We start from the raw sequence: 12,996 nt of genomic DNA, 5'->3' as shown, positions 1-12,996 counted from the left end.
ATTAAGGGATAATTGCTAAGGTCACGTGAGATTACTTTGGTATAAACATCTAATTATTATTCATATATATATATTTTATTAATAGTGTTTTTATTTTTCATTCAGTTATCAAAGGAAGTCTGAGGACCCTTATTTTGAAGGCGAAGTTTTCTGTGTCACAGCAAACACTTTCCCCAGTCAGTGTGCCTGAGTCTCACGTTGTAACAGTTCTACAAATACATAACCCATCTCTTATTTAAGGTATTTGAAATGTATCAAGTAATTAAATTAAATGTTTCTTAGGTAGGGTTGTCTCGCTAAATAATATCAGATTTGGTTCGGATTAGAATTTAAAGATTTCTTCAGCCCAAAAGAAATGCTTAGTTGTCTAGCAAGCAAGCTAGCTCCAAGTTAGCCACAGCAAATAAGCTACAGCAGTTAATTCTGGCACAAATAAACTCAAACTAACAGCTAGCAAACGTAATACGTCGATACTCTTACGTTAACGTGTTTTGAACTGTTTTAAATTAGCCGTAGCTACGATCTTGTGTTGTTGAACAACTGTCATAATCTCTCTAGCTAGAAGCACAGTTTGATGATGACAGTTTCAATTTGTTGCAGCCAGTTTGCTATCTAGTTTGTCTCGTGACATCCAGCTAAGGAACATAAAGTTATCTGCGCAAATTTTACAAGGTGCAGTTTATCGTATGCATTTCTGAAAGACCAATTTTGTATATACTGTTTACAGACAATTACGTTGTTTTTGTGTTTAACTTACAGTACTAATTTCCAAGGGGATGTTGCGGCGTCCCAAGCCCTCGGACTCGGAGGCTGACCTCCTGCGCGAGCAGGAACAGTTTCTCGCCATGGGCACCCCCTCCACGGTAAAGATGGTCAGGAGGCCTGACAAGAGAAGAGGAGAAGGAGGAAAAGGCCCAGAAGACACTGGAGAAGATCAGAGAGATCTAGTCACAATAGCTGGTATACACGTAATCATCATCTTCCGCACATAAAGTGCCATTAAATGCCATTATAACATAATCACAGCCTATTCCGTTAGTATTTGACCTCCATTAATAGCATGACTTCCATTCTGTGTTCTAGATCTACCAGAGGAGATGCCTACCCTGACCCCAGCACCCCCAAAGAAGTCTCGCTTCAAGGCGGAGCGTGCCAAAGTCCACTTTGAAGACGAGGACCCGGAGAAGAGGCTGGACAGACACGACACGCACATCAGTGCTGTTCTCTCAAGGATTGTAGTGAGTGGACTGTTATCATCACATAGTTTCTGTGTCTGTCTGGGTTTGTGTCTTGTGTTTCATGTGTTTCTCATGTGAAATATATAAATAGGGCTACCTTGACCTGAGGAAAATTTACAGTTTTACAGGATCAATTTTCAAATATATTGACGGGTTCATTGGAGTATGGGACTTTTCAGACGTAGTCTGTCTCCTCTCTCCCTCTGTGTTCTCCAGGAGAGGGACACTAGTGCCATTCCAGTGTCCCTACCAGCGTTCACGGTTACTGCGTTCCCTAAAGTCCTGCATCGCTCCGACACAGAGAAACAGGTATTGCAGGAGCTCAAATACTTTCGAATAACTTTTTGTATGGAATTGTTAATTGTTACCTTATGCATCACATGCATTACTCTATTACATTTTACATTGACATGAGATTTAGCAAATGCTTTTAATCCAAGTGACATACAAATAGTGCATACAAAAAAGTACGTCAGAAAATCAAAAATCAGAAGTGCACACAGTATTTTAGTAGTCAGAGTCAAGGAATCGTCTGCATTCACCAGGCACTGCAAAGTAACCTCAACAGGATGTGAGCGGGTCGATATGTGGCAGCTTGCATGTCTATAATCTATTAGTGCCAGGTGCCCATCCAGCCTGGAGGAGGGAGGAGGAGCATCTTCGCCCGTCAGATAGAAGCCCAGAGACTGAAGGAGGGCAGGGGAGCAGTCAGCACTCAGACACCTGCTGCCAAGCACATGAACCTCCCTCCAGTGGCTGCCATGGAGACAGACCAACCCCCCTATAAGATGGACAGTAAGTACTGTTATCATGACATATTCATTTTGGCAGAAGCTTTTATCCAAAGCTGCATATAATTGCTGCATAGGTTCCCGAAGCTAAAATGTACTGATAAAATCATTCTAGTTGGATGTGTACTCCCCCACCCTACAGGGCTATCGGGGGTAGAAACAGGTTCCAGGTTGGTGTCAGGAGACGGACTCAGGGTGTCCAGTGGGGAGGTGGAGACCTTGAAAATCCACCAGGAGAACCAGTCCAAGCTGCAGGCCATGTCCCAGAGCCAGATCATGGAAGAGCAAAAGAAACTGCTGGCCCAGTTGGGTAGGTCAGAACCCTGTCTCACTGTTTATCTGTCTTCACGCGTGGCCAATTAAAATTTGAGCATTGCATCCCTGACAGATTGATGTCTACAGATGAACACAGATTGATGTCTACAGATGAAGTATGACTCTTGACTTTAGTCTACCGTCATAGAGAACCTCTGTCACGTTAGATCTAACTCCACTCATGGCAAAGTACTTAAAAGATATGGACAGCAAGTCTGGGGTACAAACACTTTTTTGCTCATAACCCTTGATTCACAGTACGTTTTGATCATACTGGTAGGCTGTGAGTGGACTCTGCCTTTAGAGCAGGTCTTGACTAGTAGGAAACGTTGCTTACAGCGTGCTTTGGATTGTTTACTTATCTGTGTCTTAGATATACATTATCACTCTGTTTCTCAGATCCCAAGCTGGTGGACTTTGTGAGGTCTCATGGAACGCAGAAAGTTCTGTCGTCCTCCACCCCACCCCAGCCCCCCTCTTCCCTGTCGTCGGCCCCACACAGGGACCAGGCCAGGGGGCAGAGCCTTGAGGAGGCCCTGATGTCAGAGAGACGACGTCCAGCACCACAACATGACCTTGTGGAGGTGGAGATGGAGAGAGAGGAGGAGGAGGAGGGAGAGGGCGATGAAGAACAGACTCCTCCAATTACAGGTACGATGGTGAGCTGAGTATCAGCTTTACAAGAGACACATGAGAGATCTGGAGACTGGGCAGAGTAGGAAGAGAGGGCATTTCTGAGATTCAAGTTGGGGAGTGTTCAGATCTGTTTTACTGCTTTTTTGACCTATTTAGTCTTCTGGTGTCATTCTCAGATCTATCGTATTGGGAGTTTGCAGGTACAGGCCTTGTCCTTCGCATAGGAATTAGGACGTAATAAGAGACTTATTAGGTCCTTACCAGTAGAAAAAATTTGTGCTGGCCAGCACCATTAAAGAAGAGTGAGATAGAGAGCTTGCTCTGTCTGCGCTATCCAGCCCAGCCAACCAAGCACCCCTGGATGACTGCCAACATGCACTCCTTCCCCTCCATCTCTTTCTTACTCTTTCCCTGCCTCTGCATTTAACAGGCCGATAAAACTGTTACATCGTTTGCCACTGTTGCAACACTTAGCTATTGATGCACCAATTTAGTTCATATAATTAAAGGACATTTATAGTATAGACAACCTCTTGCTTCTGTCAAGGTAGTACGGGCAGCAGGTTAAGATGGCGTATTTTCTGTTTAATCTCAGTGCTCTGTCATTTATTTTACCAATAGAACTAATTTCTTATTGCAGAGAGTAGGAAGTGCTGGCTGGCCGCGTGACTAGAATACTGGAGCTGGACCCTCATTGATTCCACTCTGTCTAATTAGCAGTGAGCTGAGGCCAGGGTTGTGGTTAGAGCCAGGCCACGTCCACTCAGGGTAATAAGCGAGGAGCAGCATGGACAGACCAGGATGGATGGAGACTGGGAAGGAGAAGGATGGTTATTGTGCAGGCATGGCTGCAGCTCAATGCTCAGCCTGCAGTAATGTTACTCTGGGTGAGCCTCTTGCTCGGACAGCACAGCTCAGCATCTTGGCGTCCCCAGCACAGCTCAGCATCTTGGCGTCCCCAGCACAGCCAGCATCTGCTGCACAGACAACTGATGACACTGATTAGGGAACTGAGACTGATGTTAAGCCTGTAGAACTGGCTGAAAGCAAAACATTTGACAGGGTTGGGTTTATTCCCGGACGGTTCGGGATCTGTTTCCCGTGTGTAATGTGTGTGTGAGTGTAATGTGTGTGTGAGTGTAATGTGTGTGTGTGAGTGTAATGTGTATGTGAGTGTCATGTGTGTGTGAGTGTCATGTGTGTGTGTGTGTCATGTGTGTGTGAGTGTCATGTGTGTGTGAGTGTCATGTGTGTGTGTGTGTAATATGTGTGTGTGTGTGTAATGTGTGTGTGAGTGTGTAATGTGTGTGTGAGTGTAATGTGTGTGTGTGTGTAATGTGTGTGTGAGTGTAATGTGTGTGTGTTTGTCCAGTGGAGGATCTGCCAGTGCAGCCTCAGAAGGAGTGGCTCCACATGGACAAGCTGGAGCCTGACAAGCTGGAGTGGACCAGAGACCTGCCCGCCCCCCGCAAGAGAGGCACCAAGAAGGTCCTAAACCCTCTGTCCTAGGCCCTACACACTAAACCCAATGTTATAGCCCTTACAACCTATAGCCTAACCTAATGTTAGATTTTGTAATCCGGTTTGTGCCTGTAGTATCCAAAGCTTATATATCTGTATTCCAGACTCAGGAGCCAGTGGTCTTTTTTGATGAAAGGTGTGATTGTGTGATGATGATGGGAGGTTGGGTTTATCTTGAGACATAATTGCCCAGTTTCTATGTGTGTGACAGGCCATGCAGGCACGATTTGACTTTGCTGGCACCCTGATCCTGCCCACCCAGGACCTGCCCACCCATCTAGGGCTGCATCACCATGGAGACGAGCCTGAGGTCAGCACTGGACCACCTCTCCATTGTAAAAAAAAAAAAAAAAAGAAGTTCAAACAGGGCCTAGAACACTGGGACTGTGCTAGTTCTGCACCTGGCACCTTCCCATAATCCCTTGTTCATGCTCTCAGCTGGCCAGGTGGTTTGTGTTGATTGATGTCCTCCTCTATCTCCCCCGCCCCCCCCCCTCCCAGCTGGCCGGCTACTCCCTCCAGGAGCTCTTCCTGCTGTCCCGCAGTCAGGTGATCCAGCAGAGGAGCCTGGCTCTCAACACGCTGGCTCACATCCTCAACAAGGTACACACACGCACACACACACACACATATACACACAGCCACGTGGAATGTCAGTGCTTCAACCCCTTGTGTTAATGTGTGTGTGTGTTAACACGTAGGCGCGTGCGGGGGACTATGTGTCCGTTCTCCGGGGCAACATGGTAGCCACTCTCCTAGACGCCGGCCTCCTCTTCCTGCTCCGCTTCTCATTGGACGACAGTGTGGGGGGAGTGATGTCAGCGGCTGTGCATGCACTCAGAGCCCTGCTGGTGTCCTCTGAGGATGAGGTAACAGAACACAGACCAGATACATACAGACCAGACACAAACAGACTACAGACATGGACAGACCATGAAGACAGAGGCGTCTATATCAAATGTCAGTTCTTAGTGACACGTTTAAGCAGAGTGGTTTTAGGCTGAGGCTGGATGGCATTACCTCCTCGTCCTTCCAGAAGTCTGTTCAGAGCGTAGAGACTCAAGACATCTTGACGTGGAATGGGTGTAGGAGAGTTCTTCCCTCACAGCTCTGTTGTGGTTCTGCCTCTCCTCTGCCTGTGCCCGTGTGGTCCTCCACCCAGGACTGTGCGGACAGCAGCTTCTCCTGGCTCCACGGCCTGGCCTGGTTCCCCCTGCTGCCCTCCGCCCAGGACGAGGAGGACCAGGAGGACGAGGGGCTGGAGGAGAGATTCAGAGAGACGCAGAAAGAGAAGGAGGAGAAGAAGACTGATCACGATGTCGCCAGTGATGATGTCGTCAAGGTGACCAGAGATCGCAACGTTGCTATGTCTGTTCACTTCGCTTTTAATCTGCAGAGTCTTCTCACCTTTGCTACGGTTCAAGACGTGAGGTCAGCTTTGTAATCATTCCTCTTTCTCTATGTCTATCTCTCTCTCTGTCTCTCTCTCTCTTTCGGTGCCTCCCTCCCTCCCAGGGTCTGCTACGGATGAAGCTGCTCCCCAGGCTGCGCTACATCCTGGAGGTGGTCCGGCCTGCTCCCAGGGTGGTCCAGGACCTGCTGGAGGTTCTGACCCGCATCGCACGCCACTCCTCCTCTGCTGCTACCCAGGTACAACCAGCCAATGGCAGCTAAGACGTTCAGCTGTTCGTACACAGTGGGCCATCAACACCAACCTGAACGAGAGAGGAAATGCATTGACTGTAAACCGTTCTTCCACTCGGTTGTCCTTGTAGCAGATAATGTCATTGTTTTATAATCCAACTGAAAACACTAACCCCATTTGTTAGAGTATATTCAGTTCTCTTAGGACATGGTCAAGTTTTTCTTTGTTCATAAATGTTGTTGTGTATAAGCAGTGTTTCCTGTTTGTGACGTGGAAAGGTGCTGGACTGCCCTCGACTCATGGAGACTGTGATGTCAGAGTTCCTTCCCACTTCCTGGTCCACACCCACTTTGCCCCTCCCCCTGTCCGTGTATGGCCTGCCATTGGCCGGCGCGGTGAAGCTGCTCCGTGTCCTGTCCACCTCCGGTAGGAATGTCTGTGCCAGGGTGGTGAGTATGCTTACAGGGCTTTGTTATCAGTGAGGGAACATGACCTTTATGTTTGTTTTCCCATGTCAACCCTGCGCTGTATTCTGCTTTCACCAGCTGAACTCTCTGGGGGCACGGGAGCGTCTGTGCCGCTTCCTGACCCCTGACCCCGCAGCGCTGCTATTGGAGGAGGGGGAGGCCCTCAGGGTCACCACAGAAACATACAGGCTCTGGGCTGTGGCTGCCAGCTATGGACAAGCCACCAACACATACATGTGAGGGACACATAGCAACACACATGGACCACACAGTGACACATACACTGGACATTGAACTGGGAAGAGATTGTCGCCAGATTTGTAACACTTTGACTTCTTCGAAAATCTGTAGCCGATCCACCACACCAACTTAGATTTGAACAAATACTATCTTCAGTTTTTATGTAAAAAGGGTCATGTTAAATGGTTGTGTTTATTTCATAAAATGTGTATCTACCTTTCCTGTGTCCCCAGAGACCTGTACCCAGTCCTGGTGAGGGTGTTTCAGTCTGGCCAACATGCTCGGCCCCCTGGGGACCCCCTGCTGGCTCTGGAGCTCCAGAGGACCCAGGCCCTCGTCACCCTGCTCACCCAGGTCACACACACCGCCGGCTGCCACCAGGAGCTGCAGGCTGGCCTGGTTAGGTAAGCCCTGGTTCTCAGTGTGGACCCTGTGCCATCTCAACCTATAGGCCCTATTCATCTCCCCCTGGCATCTCCAGGTTCTCCTGTGGCCTTAACCAAACAGGCCTCAACATCAACCCTTAGCCCTTCCATCCTGTCCTGTCTTTAGAGTCACAGAGTAAACCGTTTTCTGTTCACTACAGTTTCCAGGGTGCCGAGTGTCCCCCGCCCCCCCCAGTGTCGTGGGGTCATGTGTCGGGTCTGCAGCCCCTGGTGCTGGGCCTCCTGAAGGGCTGTGTGAGGGGGATGGACAGCCCAGCTCAGAGGCCCAGCTGTCTCACCCTGCTACCTGCATACCTGCTCTACCTGGGGGCCTACTACTCCCAGCTGTCTGGACAGGTAGCTGCACACGCGTGCAGAAACAAGCTCACACATACACCTGGCATGCAAGCAGTACACATGCATGCACGCATGCACACACACACACACACACACACACACACACACACACACACACACACACACAGGCGCACACACTCTCTCTCACACACACACACATACACACACATACCGTAGGCCTTGCTCGAGCATCTTCATAAATGTTTTTGTGTGCGTGTCTCAGAGCTGTTTCCGCCCAGTGGACACTCTCCAGGAGCTGGAGCAGATGACATCAGAGGTGCTCCTCCCGCTGCTATCCCACAAGGCTGTGCAGGGGCTCATCAACAACCTCAAGTGAGTCATGTGTTGGCTACTATCTTCCCTTCGAGCATACGAAAGTCAGTGTCTCTCGGTCGAACCTTACATATCTGTGGGCGGTCCAGGTCCTGTTCAGTGGTGTGCAACCCCCAGTCCTGCCCAGGCCCTCAGAACCCCCCCAGCTTGCCTGCCCTGGGCTGCCCAGGATGGACAGCTCGTCTGGGGCTAGCTGCTTCCAGCTCCCCTTTCCCTCTCCTCACCGCCCTGGCTTACCTCCTGGACGCTCTCACTGGCATCCACAAAGGCCTCAGCCACAAGGTAGAATGGAGATCTGATTGCTCTTGACCATTTACGTATATTATCCAACTTAAGTCCAACATCCAAGTTAAGTTTGAAATGAGTATTATTTAAGTAAATCCTTAGAATCATGTGTCATATGCTGTGAAACTATCGTTTTTCTGGCTATTCTCCTCCCCATCTCTGTCTCTCTCTCTGTTTCTCTCCCTAGTTCAGTGTTCTCCTCCTCTCGGACAGTGTTCTGGTATACCTACAAGCTTGTAGCAAGGCCACGCCCCCTCACCTGTCCCATGCCAGCGCCTGGCTTCTCCGCCACGAACACCAGCTCCTCTACCTGCTTCTCAGACTGGCACATAGGGTGGTATGTCATACCCCTGACCTCTGACCCCTCCGCACCCCTGACCCCTCCACACCCATGACCCCTCCACACCCCTGACTCCCTCCACACCCATGACCCCTCCGTACCCATGACCCCTCCACACCCCTGACTCCTCCACACCCCTGACCCCTCCACACCCCTGACCAGTCTAACACACACACAAATACACATGACTTTCTCAGTCATGTGTATTTGTATTTCACATACAGGCCGTGGTGACCATGCTCCTCTGTGTTGTTCTGTACCTGCTTCCTGCCAGGTGCCTGCTGATCCAGAGCTGGCCAGACACGCCTCTCTGCTCCATCAGGTGGCGCTGGTCCTGTTACCATGGTTACTGCCGGGCAGCGAGTTCCTAGTACACGAGCTCCTGTCCACCATCATCTTCAACAAGGACTTCATACCGTGAGTCACTGCTCTGTGTTTGCTTCAGCTTCAGACATTCAGGCTGCTCTAATAAGAATGGTGACATTCGCACAAAATTGAGTCTGACAAAATTTGGTGGTAAAATAATTGCAGCCCCAAAAAATCCTATTTCAACATCTGGGATACCAAGGTATTGCTTGCCTCAGACCGAGCCTCTCTCCTCCGACCCCACGCTGTGACTGTATGACTGAATGAATGCATGTATGACTGCCTGCAGCTACACCTAGATGAGAGGGGCCTGAGGAGGAAGGTCCGCAGTTGGGGCTCTTCTTTTTGGGGTTCAAAAGTACGTTACTACGGCGATTATAAATCCCATCCAGACTTTAGTTCTGTGTTTTGTTTCAGAGAGGGACAGAGTGGAGGTCCAGAGGCTGCAGAGCTGGCTGAGCTTCATCTCCAGGAGGCGGGCCCCTCCTCCTCCTCTCCCTCCCCCCAGAAGGTGGGCTCTCTCCTGCGTGAGGCCTGTGTCCAGATGCCCTCCCTCCGCGGCTGTTACCTCACCCACCTAGGCCACCTGGAGCCCTCCGTCCTGACCTCCCGCGATGCTCATCTGGGCCGCACTACGTCGATCGCCTCTCAGCTCCTCCCGGAGCTCTCGGGCCCCACCCTGCCGTCCGATTGGCCCTACCTGCCGCTGGTCAGCCTGTACGAGCGGGCAGGGGTGGTGGGCGGAGGAGGGCTTCAGGTAGAGGACCTACCACAGGGGGCGTTGCAGTCGGTCACACATTGTCTGCAGTGGCTGCTCCTCCTGGAGGTCTGGAGGGAGGAGGTGCTCATGGTGAGTGGAGGAGGAGAGAGACGGGCAGGGGACGAGGGGTGAGAGGAAGAGGGGAAAGAAAGAGACAAATGCACATCAAAGAGTCCTAGAGAATATTATTTTCCCTTTGTCCCTCGAGTGTGCGCCTGTTCACTCCCCCCTGAGTAAGCGTGTCTGATGCAGAAGAAGCGGGCAGAGTCGCATGTCTGGGGAAGTGTGGAGGAGAGGAATGGGACAGATGGGTTTGGGGACGTCTTGGCGTGTTTCCAGGACCCAGAGGGTTTGAAGCAGGTGCGTACGAGTCTCACCCCGAATTAAGCGACTCTTTCCCCTGTCCCTTGGCTCCCCCACTCCTAGGTGGTCCCGCCCGTGGCCAAACTGGCACGGCTGGCCTGTGTCTTCCTCTGCTCCAGCGACCTGTTCCTGGAGCGGCCGGTCCAGAGGCTGTGCTGGGCCCTGCTGCGGCTGCTGACCAGGCCCTCCAGCCTGGACACTCTGGACCTCAACACCCCCCCTCCAGGCCTGGCCTCCTTCCAGGACCTGTACTCGGCCCTGCTGGCCCAGTATGAGGCTGTGTCCTTTGGAGACCCTCTGTTTGGCTGCATGGTGCTGCTTCCCCTACAGAGACGCTACAGCGCCACCATGAGGCTGGAGGTTTTCGGGGAGCACGTAGGCCTTCTACGCTCCTTGGGGGTCTCCATGGAACAGGTAACTATAACGACCAGGACTAGGGTCATGTTTTTTTGATGGGAGCTATAAACTGAAGCAACAAAAACATTCTCCCAGTTGACGTTAGGTGGCGCTCTTTAGCTCTTGTTCTGTACGAGACCAACCCCTGAGCCATGTGAAAGTATAATGGGAACATATAGATATATATACATAGAAATATGCTGTATACATGTAATATATAATACTTGTATACTTAGATATACGGTTGACTGTCTGCCTGGTTTTCGCAGCTGTCCCTCCCTCTGGAGAGGTTCACCTCTCCTCCTGAAGACTCCCTGCCTCTGCTCCGGCTCTACTTCCGTGCGCTGGTGACGGGAGCCCTGCAGTACCGCTGGTGTCCTGTCCTCTACGTGGTGGCGCTGTCGCACCTCAACCTCTTCATCTTCTCTCAGGATGCTGCCGCACAGGTACACTCACACGCACGCACACACACACACACACACGTGGGCGCACACACACATTCACACATACACGCGCAAACACACATTCACAAACACAAGCACACACACACACTCACACAGACATACGACAACAAACACATTCGCACACACATACACATGCAAGCATACACATAATTCACGCACACACTCACTCGAACACATACGTGCACGTGCATTAACGTGCACTCTCTTATGACTCACTCCTGAGTGACCTTTTAGTGTGTGGTTACAGATGGCATACTTTGCAGAACCCCCCAATTTATAACCGTCATGTTCCCAACTGCAGCAGGTGGAGTCAGCTCGACGCAGTATGCTGAGAAAAACACACTACCTGACTGACAAGGTAGCTGTGCACCGTTTCACCTCAACAATTTGACAGTACTTCACTTCTCTCCCTCCCCTCTAATCCACCCTTTGGTTTAGCTCTCCTCTAGCTCATTCTTTCTCTGAGTGTTCTTCCTCCACCCCCCCTCCCCTGTTTCTAACTCCATGTTTTCTCCCGGGGTCTAGACAGGCTTCCTTACCTTGTTCTGGTTCTACCCCACCCTCACCCCTCCAACCCCACTTTTCTCCTTTCCAAACCCTCCGCTGGTTCCCTCCTCCCAAGTGTCTGATTGTACCCTCCTGTTGTATCTCCTTCTCTCCCCCTCTTTTTTTAACACCCTCCCTTCCTGTCTCCAGGTGTTGAGAGGCCACCTGCTGCTGTTTCAGCTGCCCGAGCAGCACTCTGAGCTGGGCTTCTCCACCTACAACCAGCTGCCTCCTGTCAGGGCCCGCAGGCTGGAGGCTGTCCTGGGCTCCCCTGAGAGCTGAGTGGGGCTCCAGAGCTGAAGAGGAGGGTGGGGAAGTGGGGGGGATTAGGGACAGAGGAGAGAATTGAGAGAGAGGGTGATAGAGCAGAATGGGTTGGTTCCTATTCCTTTTTGTTCACTGGTGTACGTCTGAGACTGTGCTGGATTCACTGGGGAGGACATTGTCGGAGACATTTGAGTAACTACAGACATTGCTGTAATAGTGCCTGAAAGTGGCTTTGTCAAAACTGTTATTTTGAATAAAGATGGTTTTGTAAGTATGCATGGGGTATGGTTTTGTTTTCATTTTTAGCACCATGCCTTTTCAATTTGTCTGGTTAACATTCATCTCATACGGTTCAACCCTCACAAACTAAATTTGTAGACGTGGTTTTGGTTGGCTGCCACAACAGAGTTTAACAAAGAAAATAAACACCCCTGACCCCCTCCAAGATGCTTACAAATCACGTCATATCACACTTGGTCAGATGTAGAATAACTGGTTTCTTTCTAAGATGTCAGACACCAGACTACTAGGGAGCTCGGTCTCATCACATTGTTGCCGTGCCAGACACCCTCTCTGTGAATCCCTCTAACCTTAACCAGCATGGACCCAGTTACTTTTAAGTGGAAGCCGTCTCAACCAGTGCCTGTGTAAAATCAAATTTGAAGTTTCATTTCATTTGATATTGGGAACAAAGGCGTGTTTGTGTGACAGACTGTGAGGATTCAGACAACAGTTTGGCAGGCTTAGGGAGGCACTTGAGCACACTCCACTCAGACCCTTCAGTAGAACTTCTGTTCCATTGAACCCACGTGGAGACGTGTTGTGTTATCATACATTTAGGTTCTTTCTAAACGTCTTTGTTTCTTTTCCAGCAGGCTTGTTTCCTTCAGTTTGATTTGGCTGTGATTGTTAGCAGCAGGACTTTACACAACAAACCAGTAGTGCTGGGATGCATCAGGCTGGCGCCATCAAGGGCGTCGTCCAATTTCTATCTCTCACTCTTTTTAACCCCTCCATCTTCTCTCTTTCATAGACATTCTTTACGAGTGACTCTTTGATGGTGCTTCTTGACGTCTGCCTGCCCGTTAGTGCGTTGGTTTCTCGTTTGTTCCTTGTGGAATGCTGATCGTCTGTTGACCCTGTGTGGAAAGAAAGAGAAAAACAATGGTGGTTTTGTCAGTTGTAATGGCGGTCACACGGTTGCAGTTCTTACTCTGGTCCCCACATCAGGTCACTTGTTG

General features: G+C 50.2%; 1 protein-coding gene across 3 annotated transcripts; it reads left to right on the top strand.

The window, feature by feature from the left end:
• Positions 1-160: 160 nt before the first annotated feature.
• Positions 161-12,512, top strand: rpap1 (RNA polymerase II associated protein 1). 3 transcript variants are annotated; one of them, XM_047017841.1, is made up of 26 exons: positions 161-240; positions 760-960; positions 1,084-1,238; positions 1,455-1,547; positions 1,862-2,033; positions 2,172-2,339; positions 2,744-2,995; positions 4,353-4,468; positions 4,713-4,811; positions 5,003-5,104; positions 5,203-5,370; positions 5,664-5,843; positions 6,017-6,151; positions 6,425-6,595; positions 6,692-6,849; positions 7,087-7,257; positions 7,440-7,635; positions 7,859-7,968; positions 8,058-8,250; positions 8,441-8,590; positions 8,868-9,010; positions 9,377-9,809; positions 10,146-10,496; positions 10,748-10,924; positions 11,244-11,300; positions 11,639-12,512. In XM_047017841.1, exons 2-26 carry the CDS (start codon positions 777-779, stop codon positions 11,768-11,770), a joined length of 4,266 nt encoding a protein of 1,421 aa, XP_046873797.1. In that variant the 5' UTR covers positions 161-240; positions 760-776; the 3' UTR covers positions 11,771-12,512. The 3 variants fall into 3 exon arrangements, with proteins under 3 accessions (XP_046873797.1, XP_046873778.1, XP_046873789.1); XM_047017822.1 differs by having other exon boundaries at positions 1,856-2,033; XM_047017833.1 differs by having other exon boundaries at positions 164-240; positions 774-960; positions 1,856-2,033.
• Positions 12,513-12,996: the final 484 nt, after the last annotated feature.

The sequence above is a fragment of the Hypomesus transpacificus genome, chromosome 3 (assembly GCF_021917145.1).
Source record: "Hypomesus transpacificus isolate Combined female chromosome 3, fHypTra1, whole genome shotgun sequence".
NCBI lineage: Eukaryota > Metazoa > Chordata > Actinopteri > Osmeriformes > Osmeridae > Hypomesus > Hypomesus transpacificus.
This window is presented reverse-complemented; position numbering and strand designations above follow the sequence as displayed.